Below are 19,398 nucleotides of genomic sequence, written 5' to 3'. Positions count from 1 at the left end.
TGCATTGGGAGGTGCATTATTTTTAAATTCTGAAACGATTTTTTCGAGGAAAGCTTTTGTTGTGATCAGCAAATATCGATCAGTCGTACAGTTGTCGGGATGCAGTTAAATTCATTGGTATCTGCACGCGGCGGCTGGTTCTTTTTTTCCTTCTTATTTTCTCGCGACGACCGTCTATAAGGAAATCTAATATACTGCGCGCTACATCCGAACCGATCGAATATTGCGAACAAAATTATGACAAACGAATTCCGGTCATAGCCTAGCCCATAGCCGAATAATATAAACAGCCCATCCTTTGATTTACGTGGCGCTAGAGCGTGTCCAAAAACCCTGTGCAAATAAATAGAAACGAATTTTTGAGCTGCCTGCAGTAATAAGTTATGCAATACAGAAGTGCATTCATTTATGCAGAGAGTGTAATGTGAATTAAGTGGAGTGGATAACAAAGTCAATCAGAGATCCAAAACTACTATGGATAACGTAAGTCATGCGTGTCGGGTCGGGTCGGTTCCGTAAACATTCAACATAAATTCGTGCGAGATATGAACATGTGCCAAAATTTACTTATTAATACATTTGTGCAATGCAACCTACATACATGCATACATATGTGCTGAGAAGAGTATATGTACATATAGTAGAGCACGATTACTGGGAGCATTTCGAATAATCAAAGACAATGGATAATATTTGAATTTGAAACCATTCTGTGGGTTAAATTTTAACTCTATTGGAAAATATCATATTAGAATAAATCCATTCATCTGATCGCTGAGAGAAGTTTTTTTTCTAATTTCCAATATTTCGGGGATACAATCAATAAATTGTTTTCAAGAAGCTGATCCAATAATCCAAAATATTAAATGTTAGACCTCCGGGAAAGTCCAAGTTTACATAGTGCGTAGTGCCAAATGGATCTCGATCGATCGTAAGGAAGCCCCGCTAAAGAGAGGACACTGTGTTGCACCGTGCAATCAGCTGATGTCGATCGTATCAAGCTTTGCACTCAGTCAAATTGAAAAGCGGAATAAATAGACGAGCCATGCCCCGCGTGTCTATGTCAACCGCAAAATAGAATTTCAGCTAACGAGCTAATTTTTGCACAGCACAGAGACAGACTGAACAAGCTGCGAGCTTTCCGCGCTCTTAATTAAATATCCAATCGTACATTGAGTTAACACTCCGTTGTAGTGCTTCCTCTTTTGATTTTAAAGAACGCTACACCTTGTTTATCTGTTAAATCAACAGGTTCCGGACATTGTGTTCGTGAGTCGTGACTATCAGGCTCAAACATTGGCCGCGGACGAAATCAGTGTTGCCCGCGGAGACCTGGTCGAACTGTTGAGCACAAAAGCAGCAGAAAAATCAAGGTACGTTGGACTAACCAAGGTTTAAGGCTAAAGAGTTTAGAATAGTGAAAGCGATTGATTTTTGGGGGTCTTGTTTTCCCTCCCTTGCAGATGCTTTGTGCGAATGTTCGATAGTGGGGATTCCCCCAAGGAAGGCTGGGTGCCAATTGAAATACTGGAATTTAATCCCAATATGAATAACTCAAATGGAAAAGAAACCGGCGATGCGGAGTTTAAAAAGCGGTAAGCATTACGAACTAAAAATCTGTACCACCTATTGATCGGGTTATTTTCAGAACCATCCTGAGGGAGCTGGTGGAAACCGAGGAGGAGTTCTCCAGGGATCTGCTCCATGTAGTGGAAAAATACATTAAAGGCATTGATAAACCGGTGGTGCCCAGATCGGTGAGAGACAACAAGGATGTCATATTCTGCAACTTTCTGCACATTGCGGAGTTTCATAATAAGTAAGTTACCCAAGGCAGATTCGATCCGAGAAGAGTATCAGTATTGTCTATCGCACATTTGCAATTGCAGTGTGCTCAAGGAAGGACTCAAGTGCTACAGCAATCAGCCGAATATGGTGGCCAAGACCTTCCTGCGCCTGGAGCGGGACTTTGACAAGCATGTGGAGTACTGCCAAAACGAGCCACTGGCCCAGGAGTACCTCAGCTCCAACCCTGAGGCAAACAAATACTTTCAAGTGAGTTATCTCAACACGAGACTCCACCGAATTGGCAGCTAGTGAGTCTTTATTTTGGGATATGCACGGGCATAAATTCGCCATAGATCATTTTTGGTGTCGATAATGCTTTCGTTTCATCTGTTCCTTGCAAGCTTCTGGCCAAAACGAAAAAATATCTTTGACTTTTACTCGTATTTGTGTAATTATTGGTTGAATTCAAGCTGCCCCAAACGTTGGATCGGATCGTCCACACATATCATGCGTATGGGTACGAGTATGTGCGAGAATATCAGTTTATTTTTAAAGGCAAGACGCTTTCCACCCCAAAGCTTTCGCAGTTTTCAGTTGCTTCCGAGTGGTGTTGGCGGTCGTGTCGTGCTAATTATTCCCATACGTAACCGTTTCGCTTTAGGTACTTGAAGTTCCTTCCAACTACTTTTGTCATAAATGAAATCCACAAAGTTATTGTGACAGTTATCTAAATAGTTATAGAGACTTTTTCCTTAAATGTTTAAAAAAAAAAGGGTTTCAACCACACCATAAAACGATTTAAGATCGATCTGCTTGACTGCTTTCGATTGATGTGTGAAAAAGTGAAGCGAGAACCAAAAATATTTCAAATCAATTTGTTAATATTTGTGACGTTTTCCCGTTATGCAACATTATTTTTCCGACATTTTACTGTGCACGATAATACTAATGTACATATGCATATATATATTTAAAGATATGTACATTAATACGTATATATATTTATAAATATATATATATACATATGCGAAGACTTTTCCCGCAGCCACAGCACACTTATTTGACCTCACATCTAAAAGTATTCAAATGCGTGTATATACGGGCAAATATATTTATTGTAACATTGACTTTAAAGAGATCGCATCGTGTCTGCTCGTAATTGGTTCAGCAGTGAATATTCGTGGTATTCGTGGTCTGGTGAATATGAAGAGTGAATAAAAGACATACCCCCAGTCCATGACCGAGTGAATCGCTCTAAACATATTCTTATATTCACATATTGAGTATACATATTCGTACATGGATGGCAGACACGTACATACATCTGACTATGTCTTTCCAAACCGAAAATCATTCACGCACACATATCCATTTTTGCAACAAGTGATAAATTTTTAAACATCGTTCCAAAAATAACCCAAACGCGAGAGAGATAGAGAAAAAATTTTTGTTTTGAATGTATAAGTGAATATTCAATGCTCTCGTGGATGGGAACGGGTGGGTGGGGATGGCGAACTGGCGCAAGTCCAAACCCAAACGGATGCACAAAACTATCAAATCCGCAAATATCAACAAATATTATTATTCCATTTTGCCATTTTTCAATAAATTCGATTTATTTTTTCATAGATAGAAAACATTTTCTAGAACATTTTCATGTCCTTGGTTTTGCAGGAACTTTCAAAACAACTTGGAGACGATAAATCTCTTTCGGAACATCTGAAGCTACCCATCCAACGGATAAACGATTATCAACTTTTGTTCAAGGTTTGGACATGACCATACAGACATACATACATGCTCGTATATTCTCTACATACATATATATATATTGTAGTTGTTCAATCTGCAATCTTTGTTTTTATAAGTTACACACAATAATACTATGCTAGCTAATCATCCTCTGCTTCATGCTAAGACTACTCTATAAATGTTTGTTTTCGCAGGACTTCATTAAATACTCACTAAGCTTGAAAGAGAATGTTAAAGACTTGGAGCGGGCCCTAGAGTTAATGCTTAGTGTGCCGAGTCGAGCATATGACAACAGATTTCTTTCCAGCATCGAGGGCTGTCGCGGCAACATCTACAAATTGGGGCGACTCTTGCTCCACGAGTGGTGCACTTTGATCGACAAAGACGGCAAGGCGCATGAGCGCTACTGCTTCCTGTTCAAGTCCAGAATACTGATAACCAAGGTTCGCAAAATATCCGAGAGCAGATCCGTGTTTATCTTGCAGAACATCGTCAAGCTGCCGCTCTGTAATATCGAGCACAGAGCCGATGAGAAACAGATTCTCATAAGCCTGAAGGTCCCCGACGCAAACTCAATCTTTCCGATTAATATTAAGCCGCACGGCGGAGAGGCTCCCCTCACCTGGTTCAAAGAGATTTCCTCGCATGCCAACCAAGACGTTACCCTGCAAGAGCACAACGCAGACGATCTGAAAGTCGACTCCTCCCAAGTAGCCGCCGAAAGCGAGCTGCTGCTGCACCTGCCTCAGCGCGCAGAGGCTCATGATCCCAGTTCTAGTGTTCGTCCCTCCGATGTGGCCGAGAACTACTTCCTGAGCAAGGAGACCAAAGAGCGTCTGCAGCTCGAGCAGCAGGAACTGCTGAAGCTTGAGCAGGAGGCCATCGAGCTGTACAAGAAACAGCACGACCGGCAATACACTTCAAAGACAATTACCGAAAAGCACACCAAGGCCGAGTCCATACATATTTCTAGTTCGCAGTCGCAGTCTACTTCGTCGGAAGTTCGTACCAAGACTGAAGCCACCAGAGAAGAGTTCATTTCTAAGGCTGCTCCAGAGAGGTCTACTCCATCTCCATCTCCATCGGTTCCGCCAGTCAAAGAGGTTGCACCACAGCCCAAACCGGAGGCAGCTTTAGTGCCAGAATCGACTTCAGATTCCAGGGAAGTCGAGCAAGTGGCTGTCGCCAGTTCAATTGCAAAGCAAGAAATACACGAGCACGTAGCTGTATCTGTAACTGAGAAAACCACCGAGTCAAGTGCAATCGAATCGGTTGTTCGGAAAGAAGAGTCTGCCACCGAAACCAGCCAGATTGAAGAGTTATTAGCTGGTAAGAGCCCCGAAGAGCTAAAGCCCAATACTTCACAATATTCGATTCCAAAAATTCAAGTGTACAATCCAGTAGAAAACGAAAACGTAAACGAAAACAAAAGCGATAACACTGTTGTAACTAAGCACAGACCCATAGAGCTCAAAGATATCGTTGGCTACAGCGAATCCCTGCAGGATAGCGACACTGCGCCGAGGGGTTCGCAGGGCCGACAGGGATACACTGCTAATATAACCGATAATGCTTCATTAACCATTTGGAATAACCGACTTACCAACATAGCAAACGATAGGGGCGGCGCTAATCAATACCTGCAGCAGACAGGGCCGCCTCCGCCTCCAATTCCGCCTCATTTCACGCGAATGCCCGGCTTCTTCCAACCGCTTCCGCTCATTTCGTATGAAACCACCATCGAGATACTAATTGTCAAAGCACGCCCACCCTCACCGCCTCCACCGCCGCCGCCCACCATCAAGCGCCTCCTAGTCCATACTGAGAGTCTAGAGCAGAAGACACAGAACTTCTTTGAAGGCATCTACGACGTGTCCTCGTCGGACACCTCGCTGCGCAATGCAAAACAGAAAATTCGAAGCATTAAGAACACGGTCCTCAAGTCGAAGGACTCCACTAACTATGCCCAGGACACTGTACAGAAGGCAAAAGCACGCGACTTCTTGCACATATTTACCCCTCCCGTTAAGAAAAGACCCATCTATGAGATTATCGAGGAGCCCGTTAACATTTTTGAGCTTGAACGCGATTATACTGAGTCTCTTGCTGACGATTTCAGAGAGCCAAGTGCAGATTTTGAAGCCAGAGGCCAAAGCGTCGGTGGCATGGATGATTATTATTCTGGCTACTCAGTGGCTTCCAAACGGCGCTATGAAAGTAAGTTGCAGACTCTCTGTTCCATTCCATTTCAGTTCAAATATAATTATTTACTTGTATGTGAAAGTAATTTGTGTGACTATCGATGGGATCGTTGGGATCGTTGGGATTGGGACCCATGTTAAATGTTCATAAATGTCCAAATGTCAGGAATAGGTTGTTTTTGTTGCTCTTATCTTCTAGCAAATCAAATTCAGAAAGTTTCATGTACTTTTGCGTGAGTTTCGCATGTTCCGTTTTGCCTGCTGTCTACGTACTGCAAAACATGAATGTGTGCGTGCCGAACACTTCTGTAGAGTCACAAACGTTCCTCGTTCCGTTCCTCGTAAATAACTGTGTTCAAATCAATTCATCTCAATGTTCAGATCAGATACACAGACTCTGCTTGTTTTTAATTAACAATTTATTTGTGTCTATTCCTTCACAATCCTCCATTGAATCCCACACACATGTATATCCAATCCTTGTCAGATTTCCCCAATTGGTTTACAGTCAATTCAGATTCTAAAGAATACAAGAAGCGATGCAAAAATACATGTATATCGATCTGTTGTATGCATATATTTTTACGTTGTGCTTAATTGATTAATGAAATCGTATTAAAATATACTTTCCATGCTTCGCCTCTCGAAACCAGCATCCTCCAGAACGCGGGACTACGACAGAGGTACTTCGTACGACAGCACTGCCGAGAAGCACTATGGAGTGAGCTCCAGACGCGATCGTAGCTCCGTTGACAAGGTTGAGGCACGCTCATCCCTTCTGGCCACAGGCCGCACAGAGAGTCGCGCCGAGAGTCGAGCTGAGAGCCGCGCATCCTACTCAGTCGCCGAATCGCGTGCTGGCATCCGGTCTGCTTCCCGTCAATTAGAGGATCGACCCCTGCGCTCTGTCGACAAGCCTGTTGTCGTAAAGATGCTAAAGAGCGTCCAAGTGGACAGTAAGTTCTCTCATACATAATTATACTGCTGCTCAGACTCAGCCAAACCCCGTTTCAGTTGGAGAGACAGCGCATTTTGAGATCCAGTTCAAGGATCAGCCCGGACTGGTTACCTGGCTGAAGGATAACAAGCCCTTGGAAGATCGTTTGGCTGATCGAGTGATTCAGACGAGTGCCCCAATGAATTCGTATCGGTTGGACATCAAGAACTGCAGGTTTGAAATACATTCTAAATGAGTTTCCCCCCTTCGAACCCTTAATATATTTTTTTGTTGCAGTGAGAGCGATGCAGGAACATACACCATACGCGCTCAATCCGCGTCGGAGACAACAACCCTATCGGCCCAGCTGGCTGTTGGCCAAGGTATGCTAGAGGTTCAATAAAGCTTAATAAAATTACTTCATTTTTCATTATTTTACACATGTTATACAGCACCTGGCCATGATGAAACTAAAACCAATGTGGCGCCAGCCTTTTTGGTTAGCCTGAAGGATGCTGAAATGATTGAGAACACTCTCTTCCGTTTCATGATCAAAATCAAAGGCGATCCCAAGCCCAGGGTCAAGTTGTAAGTACAAAGAGAAAGCCAAGCCTCGGTCGAATGGGTCGAATGAACCAAATTTTATGTTATTTTCAGCTACAAAGATCAGGTGGAAATACTGGAGATCAACGATCGCATTCAAATTATCAGAGATAAGGACTATTTGGGTTTCTATGAGCTGGTCATTGCCGATGTACAGAAAAGCGATGCGGGAGCCTACACGTGCAAGGCCTCGAATAAGTATGGCGATGCCAGCTGTGAGGCTGTGGCCACCACAGTGGGTAGGTATTCGATGATCGATTGGCATGTCCATCATTGCATTAAATTATTTGATTTTCAGAGGACAGGAATCCGTTCGGTGCGCTCAGTGGTCAGATTCTGCCTGCCGGACGAGAAGCCCGTGTTCGCATGGAAGCGAAACGGAGAGGAGTTCGATCCCGAGGAACGCTTCAAAGTGCTCTTCGGCGAGGACGAGGACTCGCTGGCGCTGGTCTTCCAGCACGTCAAGCCCGAGGATGCCGGCATCTACACGTGTGTGGCGCAGACATCCACTGGCAATATCTCCTGCAGTGCCGAGCTGTCGGTTCAGGGCGCCATTCAGACGCTGAACAGGGAGCCGGAGAAGCCCACCTTGGTGATCGAGCACCGCGAGGCCAACACGAGCATCGGCGGAACGGCCATCCTGGAGCTGCAGTGCAAGGGCTTCCCCAAGCCAGCCGTCCTCTTCAAGCACGAGGGCGAGGTCATAGAGGTCGATGACCGGCACAAGTTCATGTACGAGGACGAGGAGAGCATGTCCCTCATTATAAAGAACATCAACACAGCCGATGCCGGAGAGTACACCATTGAGGCTGTGAATGAACTGGGCCAGGATGAGTCGACCATTAATCTGGTTGTGAAAGGTAAAGCTTACAATTAATTATAGAATGAGAAAATTAAGCTAACGCCTTCCCTTGTAGCTCCACCAAAGATAAAGAAGATTAAGGACATTACTTGCTCGGCGGGCGAGACAATCAAAATGGAAATCGAGGTGGAAGGCTTCCCGCAGCCCGAGGTGATTGTTACCAACAATGCGAAGGATGTGAGCAGCGAGAGCAACGTGAAGATCTCATCCAGCTCCATTGGAAAGAGCTTGGAGAAGGTGGTGGTCGAAATTTCGGACATTAAGCTCGCCCAGGCGGGCAACTACTCGATACGGGCCACCAACGACATCAGCCAGACGTCCGAGTACTGGAGCTGCACCGTCAAGTCAAAGCCAGTGATAGTCAAGCACTTCGAGTCCGAGTACATCCACGGGGAGAAGGAGAGCGTGCAGATCACAGTCCGGATAGATGCCTATCCCGAGGCGAAGCTCCTTTGGTACCACGACGAAACTGAGATCAAGCTGAGTGACTCCAAGTACAGCGTAAGCACCGATGGGAACGCCTACACTCTGAAGATCAGTGGCGCGACCCGCGTGGATGCTGGCAAATATACGGTCAAGGCCACCAACGAGCACGGCTCGGCGACCAGCTCCACGCAGTTGCTGATCAAGTGCACGCCGGAGTTCACCAAGAAGCTGAAAAACATTACCGTGGTGGAAGGCGACTCCAATGTGGAGCTCGTTGTGGGCATCGATGCCTATCCCAAGCCACACGTCAAGTGGTACATTGACGGCATCGAGATCGATGAGAAGAGGAACGATTTCCGTCATGTGGAGGAGGGAAACGACTTCAAACTGGTTCTCAATAAGGCGGCCACCAATATGCAAGGAACATACTGCTGCAAAATAATGAACGACTATGGAAAGCTTGAGGACAATTGCGTTGTGACGGTCAACTGTGAGTGTGCCTCCCCTTTATATTTTCTGTGCTCGCTGATTATTCCTTGTTATTTCCAACCCAAGGCAAACCCAAGGTGAAGCGGGGTCTCAAGAATATAGAGGTGCAGGAGGGTAAATCCTTTACCTTGGAGGTCGAGGTGTACAGCGAGCCAGAGGCGAATATTAAATGGTAAATGGCAAATTATACAGATTTTAATTGTTGAGATACCCAACACACACACCTGCATATTCGTGTCTTTTACCTAGGTTCAAAGATGGCCACGAAATCTACGAAGATGCACGCATTAAAATCTCACGCGACTCTCAGCGCATTGAAAATTACTACTTGACGCTGAATCTGGCCAAAACTGAAGACTCGGGTACTTACGAGGTGAAGGCAGCAAACTTCATTGGCGAGACGACCTCCACCTGCAAGGTCGTTGTTTTGAGTAAGTTTCCCTGGGCATAACAGAAGCGAAGATTTAATTCTGTGTGTATTATAATGTTGGGGGGAACGAACCGTAAATTTAGGGCACAGAAAAGGAGTACCATCAATCCGTAGGGTTTTTCTTTTGAAATTACATTGAAAACGTAACCTAATCTTCGATATGAAATTTTGATACAGCAAGCGACACAATGTCTCTGGAACAAACAGTGACTAAAACAATGATTGCGACGACTGAACAACCTGAAGAAGGGGGTAAACCACAAAAACATTTACAATACATCAACAATAAGAGCCATAAAATAATAACTTAATGGATGTGGAATGAACAAATTAATATCGAACATGACAACATTAACATCCCACTCATTCATCCATCATCCATCCAATCAAAACTGTACAAAGAACAAAACAAACACTAATCCAGACGAATATTAACCATCTGTAATAAACGCGAATTGAATGCCTCTCTGTGTGAATCGTTTTAAGGGAATGGAATGATTCGAGTGGAGTGGAGTATGTATTTACTTACAAATAAATAAATGCACGAGCATCTAAATCCGACATCGACTCTTACCGAACGCAGAGTAATAGCACTCACGAGTAATACTCGTGCCTAAAAATAGTTTATAAGCATTGAATGTCTTTTTATACAATGTAAATGCACTGCTTTAGGGGTGATATCACTTTGCTCACATGTGTACATATGTATCTCTTCAAAATAATCATCAGCACTCGACCTTCTGGATACTGTGATATTTGATTGGATTTTCAGAGCTCTAACGCAGGAACAAATCTGCAGCATCGTTCTGCTACTGGAACATATTAATTTAACATATTAATTTGAATATTTTTATTGGATATGTGGGCTGGGTTTACAATACTTTCAGTGACAAAAGGCTGAAAGATTATGGATAAATGCTGCACTGCAAAACACTAACCAAACAATTCGATTGTGTACTATAAGTACTTATTCTCTGTACAGATATATGATAGTGAAAAACTAGCAATTAAGTTGAGCATTTATTAGATCCACACTTATCTGATAACTGCCTCATTTGTAGCTGTTCCTGAAATCCTGCACGTGGACGTCTTCCAGACGCACAGTTTTGAGAGTGTTCCACTCAAATACGAGGTCATTGCCACGGGCATACCAAAGCCGGAAGCGATATGGTATCACGATGGGAAACCAATTACATCGGATAAGCATACGGCCATTACCGTGGATGGGGTTTGTTTCATCTGAATGCCTGAATACACAACTACGGGATATTCGAGTAAAACAATTGATTTATTGCAGGATCATTATAAGCTGGAGGTGGAGTCCCTAGATCTGGTGGATGCTGGAGAGTACAAGGTGGTTGTGCAAAATAAATGTGGCGAGAAGTCGCATCAAGGAGATCTCTCTCTCTCAGGTGGGATATGCCATTCAAAAATATATCAATATCAATATAATCAATTTATTCCATTGCTCATCCGTTTGAAGGTGTGGCTGAATACCGCAAGCCGTTACTCACCAAGGGATCGGGATTGAAGGACATTAAGGTGAACAAGGGCGATAAGGTTTCGAAGCCTGTCATATTCACAGCTGATCCAGCTCCCGAAATCGTGTGGCTGAAGGACGGCCAGCCGGTGAAGGAGAGCAATAACCTCAAGCTGAAGGTGGAAAAGAAAGAACTTGAGCACGGGCTGCAGCAATATACCTGCACGCTGAATATTTCGGATGGTATTGCAGTTCATTTTGTGTAAAGTTGGTAGGATACTCAACTCTCTATTCGATTACAGCTGATATAAAGGACTCGGGACGGTACGAGCTGAAGGTGAAGAACAAGTACGGAGAGCTGGCCACCAGCGGGTGGGTAGATGTTCTGGCCAAGCCAGAGATTTCCGGACTGGTGGACAGCAAGTGCATGCCCGGCGACACCGTCTGCTTCGAGGCCTTGGTACTCGCCAACCCCAAGCCGAAGGTGTCCTGGACCAGGGGCAATGAGAACCTCTGCAACAACGAGAACTGTGAGGTGATCGCTGACGTGGATGCCGACAAGTACCGACTCGTCTTCCAGGCAGTCTCTCCAAGCGAATCCTCCAAATACACCATTACCGCAGTCAACAGCGAGGGCAGGTCCAGTGTTGACTTCAACTTGTCTGTGCTGGGTAGGCTCCTTTTGTTTGGTGTTCCCTTGGTAATCGCTACAACAAATTATTTAAACATTTTCCAGTGGAGAAGCCCACATTCATTGTCAATCCTGAGAGCCAGAGCATTCATGACTACCGGCCAGTTTCCACTAAGGTTCTGGTCCATGGCGTCCCACTGCCAACCCTTGAATGGCTCAAGGACGATAAGCCCATTAACTACGAAGCCATCAACAAGCCCAACAAGGACAAACTCTACAAGAAGGAGGACACCAAGAAGGGATCCGATCAAATCGAAGGTGTCTTCGATATAAAAACATTCAGGGACAACGATGCTGGAACGGTAAGTGAAATATCCCATCCAATCCATTCCATGAACAGTCAGTATCAAAGTGCATATTAACTGGAGTGCCTTGCCTTGCTCTTAGTATACCTGTGTGGCCACCAATGAAATCGGAGTGACAAAAGCATCCTTCAAGCTGGCTCTGCTCTCGCTGGCGCCAAGCTTTGTCAAGAAGCTGGACAATGCCCTGGACGTGCTGCAGGGTGAACCCCTCGTTCTGGAGTGCACCGTCGATGGCAGCCCTCTGCCCACAGTCCAATGGCTAAAGGACGGCGAAGAAGTGAAGCCCAGCGATAGGTATGCCACTAGCAGCAACCCGACACCGACACAGCCAATAATGTACCACCTATACCATTCTTTTCAGTGTAAAGATCTCCACTAGCCCCGAAGGATTGGTCAAATTGGAGATCAACCACTGCGAACCCAACGACTCGGGCGCCTACAAATTAATCATATCCAATCCGCACGGAGAGAAGGTGGCACTCTGTGCTGTGGCTGTTAAACGTATGTAATGCATCTTTTATCTTCTACTCACTAAAGTATATTGCTTTGGAATACAGCTGAGGAGATGGAGCCGAAGTTCATTAAGCCACTCACGGGCCAAACTGTTGTCGTGGGTGAACCTCTGAAGCTGCTGGCTGAGGTGTTCGGTTTCCCAGCTCCCGAAGTCAAATGGTACAAGGACGGCATGTTGCTTCGTCCCAGTCCGGAGGTTAACTTTATCAACAATCCCAATGGCCAAATCGGACTGAGGTAGGACACTTGTGATATACATATTACGGCAAATAGGGATTCAATCTATCATCCAATGTTTAGCATTGATGCTGCACAGCCGCAGGATGCCGGTGTCTATAAATGCCTGATAATCAACAAGGGCGGTGAGATGGAGGGCGTTTCCAAGGTGGAGGTTGTGCCCAAGGAGTCCAAGCCGGCATTTGTGGCCGAGCTGCAGGATTCATCAAGCATCGAAGGTTTCCCCGTCAAAATGGACATCAAGGTGGTTGGCAACCCGAAACCGAAACTGCAATGGTTCCACAACGGACACGAAATTCTGCCAGACCCCGAGCACATTGCGATCGTGGAGAATCCGGACCACAGCACGAGCCTAATCATAGAGAAAACCGTGCCCGGCGACTCCGGATTATACGAGGTGATAGCTCAGAACTGCGAGGGCACCACGGCGTCCAAGGCCAAGCTGTACGTGGCACCCAAAGTGGACGAAACGGCCACCGAAGAAGCGCCCCAGTTTGTGTCCGCACTCAGGGATGTGAATGCCGACGAGGGTCAGGAACTCGTGCTGTCTGCGCCGTTCATTGCAAACCCAATGCCCGAGGTGATTTGGACCAAGGATGGAGTCACTCTCGCTCCCAGCGAGCGTCTGCTGATGACCTGCGATGGCAAACACATCGGACTGAGCATTAAGCCAGCCGAGGCAGCCGACTCGGGCAACTACACCTGCCTGCTGGCCAATCCCCTGGGCGAAGACTCCTCCGCCTGCAATGCGAATGTCAGGAAGGTGTACAAGCCGCCAGTGTTCACCCAAAAGATCTCCGATCAGCAGCAGGTGCTTGGCAACAATGCCAAGATCCCTGTGACCGTCTCCGGAGTTCCCTATCCAGATCTGGTGTGGTACTTCCAGGACAAGCCCATTCCCAAGTCGGACAAGTACACCATCAAGAACGATGGCGATCACCACACGCTCATTGTCAACAACTGCGAAAAGGGTGACCAAGGCGTCTACAAATGCATCGCCAGCAACAGGGAGGGCAAGGACATAACCCAAGGACGTCTCGATATTGTCAACGAAATGTGAGTATTTTGTGTACGAGTATATTTCGCTCTAAAATCTCTACTGATTCGATTCGATTCGATCGCAGCAAGAAGCACTCGCGATCAGAGCCCCCAGTATTTCTCAAGAAGATTGGCGACTGTGACATCTATGAGGGCATGATTGCCAAGTTCACAGCCTGTGCCACGGGCTATCCAGAGCCAGAGGTCGAGTGGTTTAAAAACGACCAGAGGCTTTTCCCCTCAGATAGGATCCTGATGGACATCGAGCCGAACGGCCTCCTGCGGCTGACCATCAAGAATGTCACCGAGTACGATGTGGGCCGTTATTCTTGCCGCATTTTCAACCCATACGGAGATGATATTTGCCACGCGGAACTCTTCTACGACTGTAGGTGCAGGTGCTCTCGCTTGGGCTCAGATTATTCTCAGACCATTTCTATTGCAGCGCTGGACAGCCAGCAGAAGCCACTGGAGGATCAATACACCGATTTCAAGAAGTACAAAAAGTCCGGAGCTCCGCCACCATTGTCGGAGGGTCCAATCATATCCCGTATGACCGATCGGGGATTGCTGCTGTCGTGGAACCCATCGGTGCCACTGACGCCGCGCTATCCCATCACATATCAGGTAAATGATAAGGAAACTTATCCACTTATCCTCAATCAATACTGACATAAACGCTGCAACGCTATAGATCGAAATGATGGACCTACCCGAGGGAGACTGGCGTACCCTGAGAACTGGAGTGCGCAGCTGTGCCTGCGACATCCGCAATCTGGAGCCATTCAGAGACTATAGATTTAGGATTCGAGTGGAGAATAAGTTTGGCGTGAGCGATCCCAGTCCCTACACTCAGACCTACAGGTGAGCAGAGGACACCTTTAAGGGCTACACTTTTATGCATTAATTGGTTCCTGTATAGGCAAAAACTGGTGCCAGAGCCACCGAAAATCTACACCTACCTGCCACCGGGCACGGACTTTAGACCAGAGACTTCGCCGTACTTCCCCAAGGACTTTGATATTGAAAGGCCGCCCCATGACGGATTAGCCCAGTCCCCCCAGTAATTCAACAACTATTTCAGATCCGCATGGAATTCAGCCACTAAACATTCGTTTTTTTATTTTCTGCTGCTGCACAGATTCCTACTGCGCGAGAACGACATTAGCTACGGAGTGAAGGGACACAACACGGAGCTCATGTGGTTCGTTTATGGCTATCCGAAGCCAAAGATGACCTACTACTTCGATGACATGCTCATCGAGTCGGGTGGCAGATTCGATCAAAGCTACACACGAAATGGACAGGCGACGCTTTTCATAAACAAGTGAGTCCCAGTCGTACTCACTATACTCGTATAATAATTACCATTACACATTTGTGTGTGTGCATAAACATAGAATGCTGGATCGCGATGTGGGCTGGTACGAGGCAGTCGCCACGAATGAGCACGGTGAGGCGAGGCAGCGGGTGAGATTGGAAATTGCCGAGCATCCGCGGTTCTTGAAGCGACCGGATGAAACCTTCATAATGTCCCGCAAAAACGGAAGAATCGAGGCCAAGCTGGTGGGCATTCCCCTGCCAGAGGTTCATTGGTATAAGGACTGGAAGCCAGTCGCCGAATCATCTCGCATCAAGGTGAATATTCTTCGAGGTTTTCCACTCTGGCTTATGCATTGACATATTTGTTTGCTTGTTTGCCTTTCTGTAACCAGATTAGCTCCTATGACCCCGACATCTATGTGCTCTCAATACACGATTCGATCATCAAGGATGGCGGACTATATTCGATTAGTGCCAGGAACATTGCTGGCTCCATTAGCACCTCGGTGACAGTGCATATTGAGGAGAACGAGGATCAGTACATTTACAAGACCTACGGCCGACATCCGTATGTGCGATCCAAGCAGCTGCGCTACCAGGACAAGTACGATATTGGGGATGAGCTTGGACGCGGCACTCAGGGCATTACCTACCATGCCGTGGAGCGTGCCACTGGCGATAACTATGCGGCGAAAATTATGTACGGCCGACCAGAGCTGCGACCCTTCATGCTGAACGAACTGGAGATGATGAACACGTTCAACCACAAGCACTTGATCCGTCCCTACGATGCCTACGACACGGACCGCAGCGTGACCCTCATTATGGAGCTGGCAGCTGGAGGCGAGCTGGTCAGGGACAATCTGCTCCGGCGCGACTACTACACAGAGCGAGACATAGCCAATTATGTGAGGCAAACTCTTTGGGGCCTCGAGCACATGCATGAAATCGGAGTGGGCCACATGGGTCTCACGGTAAGCGCGAGAAACTGCGACTACACATTATCTATCATCCTGCTACATATGTAAATATTGCGAATTACAGATCAAGGATCTACTCATTTCGGTGGTCGGCAGTGATTACATTAAGGTATCGGACTTTGGTTTGTCGAGGAAAATCAACAAGCACAATCTTTCGACACTGGACTATGGCATGCCGGAGTTCGTGTCCCCGGAAGTGGTTAATAAGGAGGGCGTGAACTACTCGCACGATATGTGGACCGTGGGCTTGATCACCTACGTACTGCTGAGTGGTCGCAATCCGTTCCTGGGCATAGATGATAGGGAGACCTTGACCAAGATTCGTGAGGGTCGCTGGGACTTCAAGGACGAGCTATGGACTCACATTTCTGATGATGGCCGCGACTTTATCAGCCGTCTGCTGCTCTACAGCCCGGAGGAGCGCATGGATGTGAAGACAGCGCTGAAGCATCCGTGGTTCTTTATGCTCGATCGCCAGGCCTCCGATCACGACTATCAAATCCGTACGGATCGTTTGAGGAGCTACTACGACCACTTCAGGGACTGGTATGCAAATGCCTCTTGCAAGAACTACTTCCGCAGGCGTCGTCTGAGCGGCTGCTTCCAACATCCATCCAAAATGGTATACCCCCCCGGACACGTTTACACCCCCGAGCAGACGCCAGAGCCCCTGCCAGAGCCACGCAAGCGAGCGAAGCGCGAGGAAGTTGTTTCGAAATACTTGCATCCCGACTACGAGCTAGGTCTGATTCAATCGGAGAGCCAGTAAGTATACACATACAGCAAATGATATATAAAGTTTAATTTTCCTTACTACTTCCAATCGTAGCTACCAGTATGGTCCCGATACATATTTACTGCAACTGCGGGATGTCAACTTCCCCGTCAGATTGCGTGAATACATGAAGGTGGCCCACAGGCGATCCCCATCGTTTGCCCTAAACGATTCTGTGGATTGGTCGGTAAGTGTACAGAGTAGCCGCCACTTTATTGTTAGTCGTGTCTAACTATAATACATCCTTTGCAGCTGCCTGTGATCCGAGAACGACGTCGCTTCACTGACATTATGGATGAGGAAATCGACGACGAGCGCACGCGCAGTCGCATCAGCATGTATGCGGCCAATGATTCCTACTCCATTAGGCGCCTGCGCACGGAGCTGGGGCCACGTCTGGATGAGTACACCGAAGCCGAGGCCATGATAGAGACGCAGCGCGAGGGCTATCCGCCCTTCTTCCGGGAGAAGCCCCAGACGATAGCAATCACCGAGAACCAGCCCAGTCATATCCACTGCTTTGCCGTCGGCGATCCCAAGCCATGCGTCCAGTGGTTCAAGAACGACATGGTCCTGTCCGAGAGCAAGCGCATCAAAATCTCAGTCGATGAGGATGGTCGCTCCATTCTGCGATTCGAGCCAGCCCTCCACTTCGATGTGGGTGTCTACAAGGTGGTGGCACGGAATAAGGTCGGTCAAACTGTGGCCAGATGCCGCATCGTGGTGGCCACTCTGCCAGATGCACCAGACTCTCCCGAGATCTCTGCCAACAGCGGCACGGAGATTCTCCTCAGATGGAAACAGCCCCGCGACGATGGCCACTCCACGGTCCTGTGCTACAGTCTGCAGCACAAGCTGAGCAACTGCGATGCCTGGACCACGGTGGCCGACAACATCGACCATGAATTCTACCTGCTGCACGATCTGCAGCCAAACACCAGCTACCAGTTCAGGCTGGCCTCCAAGAATCGCATTGGCTGGAGTGAAATGGGAATCCCCGTGGCCGCATCCACCGCGGGCCATGACGCCCCCAAAATACACATCACCAAGGCAATGAAGCATTTACAGCAGCTCACCGAGAACGGTCACCAGGTGATACCCGAAGAGGAGCGCGTGCACACCGACTACCACTGCGAGCGAGAGCCCCCCAATTGGGTGACCGACTCCTCCGTAAGCGACAAGTACAGTTTCATCTCGGAGATAGCGCGCGGGGAGTTCAGCACCATCGTGAAGGGCATTCAAAAGTCCACCGACACAGTGGTGGTGGCCAAGATTCTCGAAGTGACCGATGAAAACGAGGACTCGGTCGTGGCCGAGTTTGACAACTTTAAGACTTTGCGGCATGAGCGCATACCGGCACTATTCAGTGCCTACAAGCCGCTGAACGTGCCCATAGCCATATTCGTGATGGAGAAGCTCCAGGGAGCCGATGTCCTCACCTACTTCAGCAGCCGCCACGAGTACTCCGAGCAAATGGTGGCCAGCGTTGTCACCCAGCTGCTGGACGCCCTGCAATACCTGCACTGGCGTGGCTATTGCCATCTCAATATACAGCCCGACAACGTGGTAATGGCATCCGTTCGCTCGATTCAAGTCAAATTGGTGGACTTTGGGTCGGCCAAGAAGGTGAACAAGTTGGGCGTCAAGGTGACGCCATGCGGCTCGCTGGACTTCCAGCCGCCGGAGATGATCAACGACGAGCCAATATTCCCTCAGAGTGACATTTGGTCCGTTGGTGCACTGACATACTTGCTCTTGTCCGGATGCAGCCCATTCCGCGGGACCGACGAATACGAAACGAAGCAGAATATTTCCTTTGTGCGCTATAGATTCGAGAATCTGTTCCGGGAAGTTACCCCAGAGGCAACACGATTTATTATGCTCTTGTTCAAGCGTCATCCTACGTAAGTACACCAGAGTACACAGGCGAGCATACATATTTTGCATTTATCAACCTGTTGTTATGCACATTTCAGCAAACGGCCATACACTGAAGATTGCTTGGAGCACAGATGGCTCATGTCCTCTGACTATATGGTTCGAAAACGAGAGCGCGCTATATTCTTGGGCAGTCGTCTGAAGGTAATGTTCGAGTCCCTATGCTATGCCAATTTTACTTTGAAGTCTCATAATTTATTTTCCCTGATTTAGTCGTTCTGCGATGAATACCATGACCACAAGAACGCCACAGCTACATCATCCAAAGTCCTTAATACGGTTGCCGGTGGACCTACACCAACTCAACTGCTTCGATCGAATAGCATCCAAGAGGAACTGCTCACAACATTTTAGTCAATTAGTTCCGACGTACGCATAAGAGAATGTTGTTTTTATTTCTTGTATATATGGAATATAAAATAATTATACAACATCCGAAAGTTCTATATATATAAATATATTATCTGGTTAATTAAATCAAAACAAAATATACTGATTTGAATTGAATGAATTTTTGTTTACAATGTTGTTGCGCCCACACGGTTGCCGACTCATCGCGGCACTCCCACGTTCGTTCTCACCTCCACAAATCTATAAAGCGAAATGCGGCCATAAATTAATAGATATAGT

At 47.0% G+C, this 19,398-nt stretch overlaps 1 protein-coding gene across 1 annotated transcript; it reads left to right on the top strand.

Moving 5' to 3' along the window:
- Window positions 1-77: 77 nt before the first annotated feature.
- On the top strand, window positions 78-19,226 carry LOC111075134 (obscurin). Its single transcript, XM_022368250.2, is given in 39 exon segments — window positions 78-483; window positions 1,252-1,373; window positions 1,464-1,595; window positions 1,649-1,819; window positions 1,890-2,055; window positions 3,463-3,555; window positions 3,735-5,757; window positions 6,395-6,697; window positions 6,756-6,912; window positions 6,976-7,061; window positions 7,131-7,266; window positions 7,336-7,520; window positions 7,580-7,629; window positions 7,631-8,141; window positions 8,199-9,059; window positions 9,125-9,230; window positions 9,308-9,489; window positions 9,666-9,740; window positions 10,550-10,716; window positions 10,786-10,900; window positions 10,972-11,211; window positions 11,271-11,639; window positions 11,705-11,961; window positions 12,047-12,258; window positions 12,326-12,465; window positions 12,522-12,714; window positions 12,778-13,770; window positions 13,839-14,140; window positions 14,198-14,379; window positions 14,447-14,616; window positions 14,675-14,815; window positions 14,894-15,079; window positions 15,153-15,390; window positions 15,468-16,049; window positions 16,120-16,820; window positions 16,885-17,017; window positions 17,083-18,734; window positions 18,807-18,912; window positions 18,982-19,226. Coding segments are annotated over 39 exon segments (12,588 nt in total). The 5' UTR covers window positions 78-474; the 3' UTR covers window positions 19,123-19,226.
- The last annotated feature ends 172 nt before the right edge of the window (window positions 19,227-19,398 follow it).

The sequence above is a fragment of the Drosophila obscura genome, unplaced genomic scaffold (assembly GCF_018151105.1).
Source record: "Drosophila obscura isolate BZ-5 IFL unplaced genomic scaffold, ASM1815110v1 contig_151, whole genome shotgun sequence".
NCBI lineage: Eukaryota > Metazoa > Arthropoda > Insecta > Diptera > Drosophilidae > Drosophila > Drosophila obscura.
This window is presented reverse-complemented; position numbering and strand designations above follow the sequence as displayed.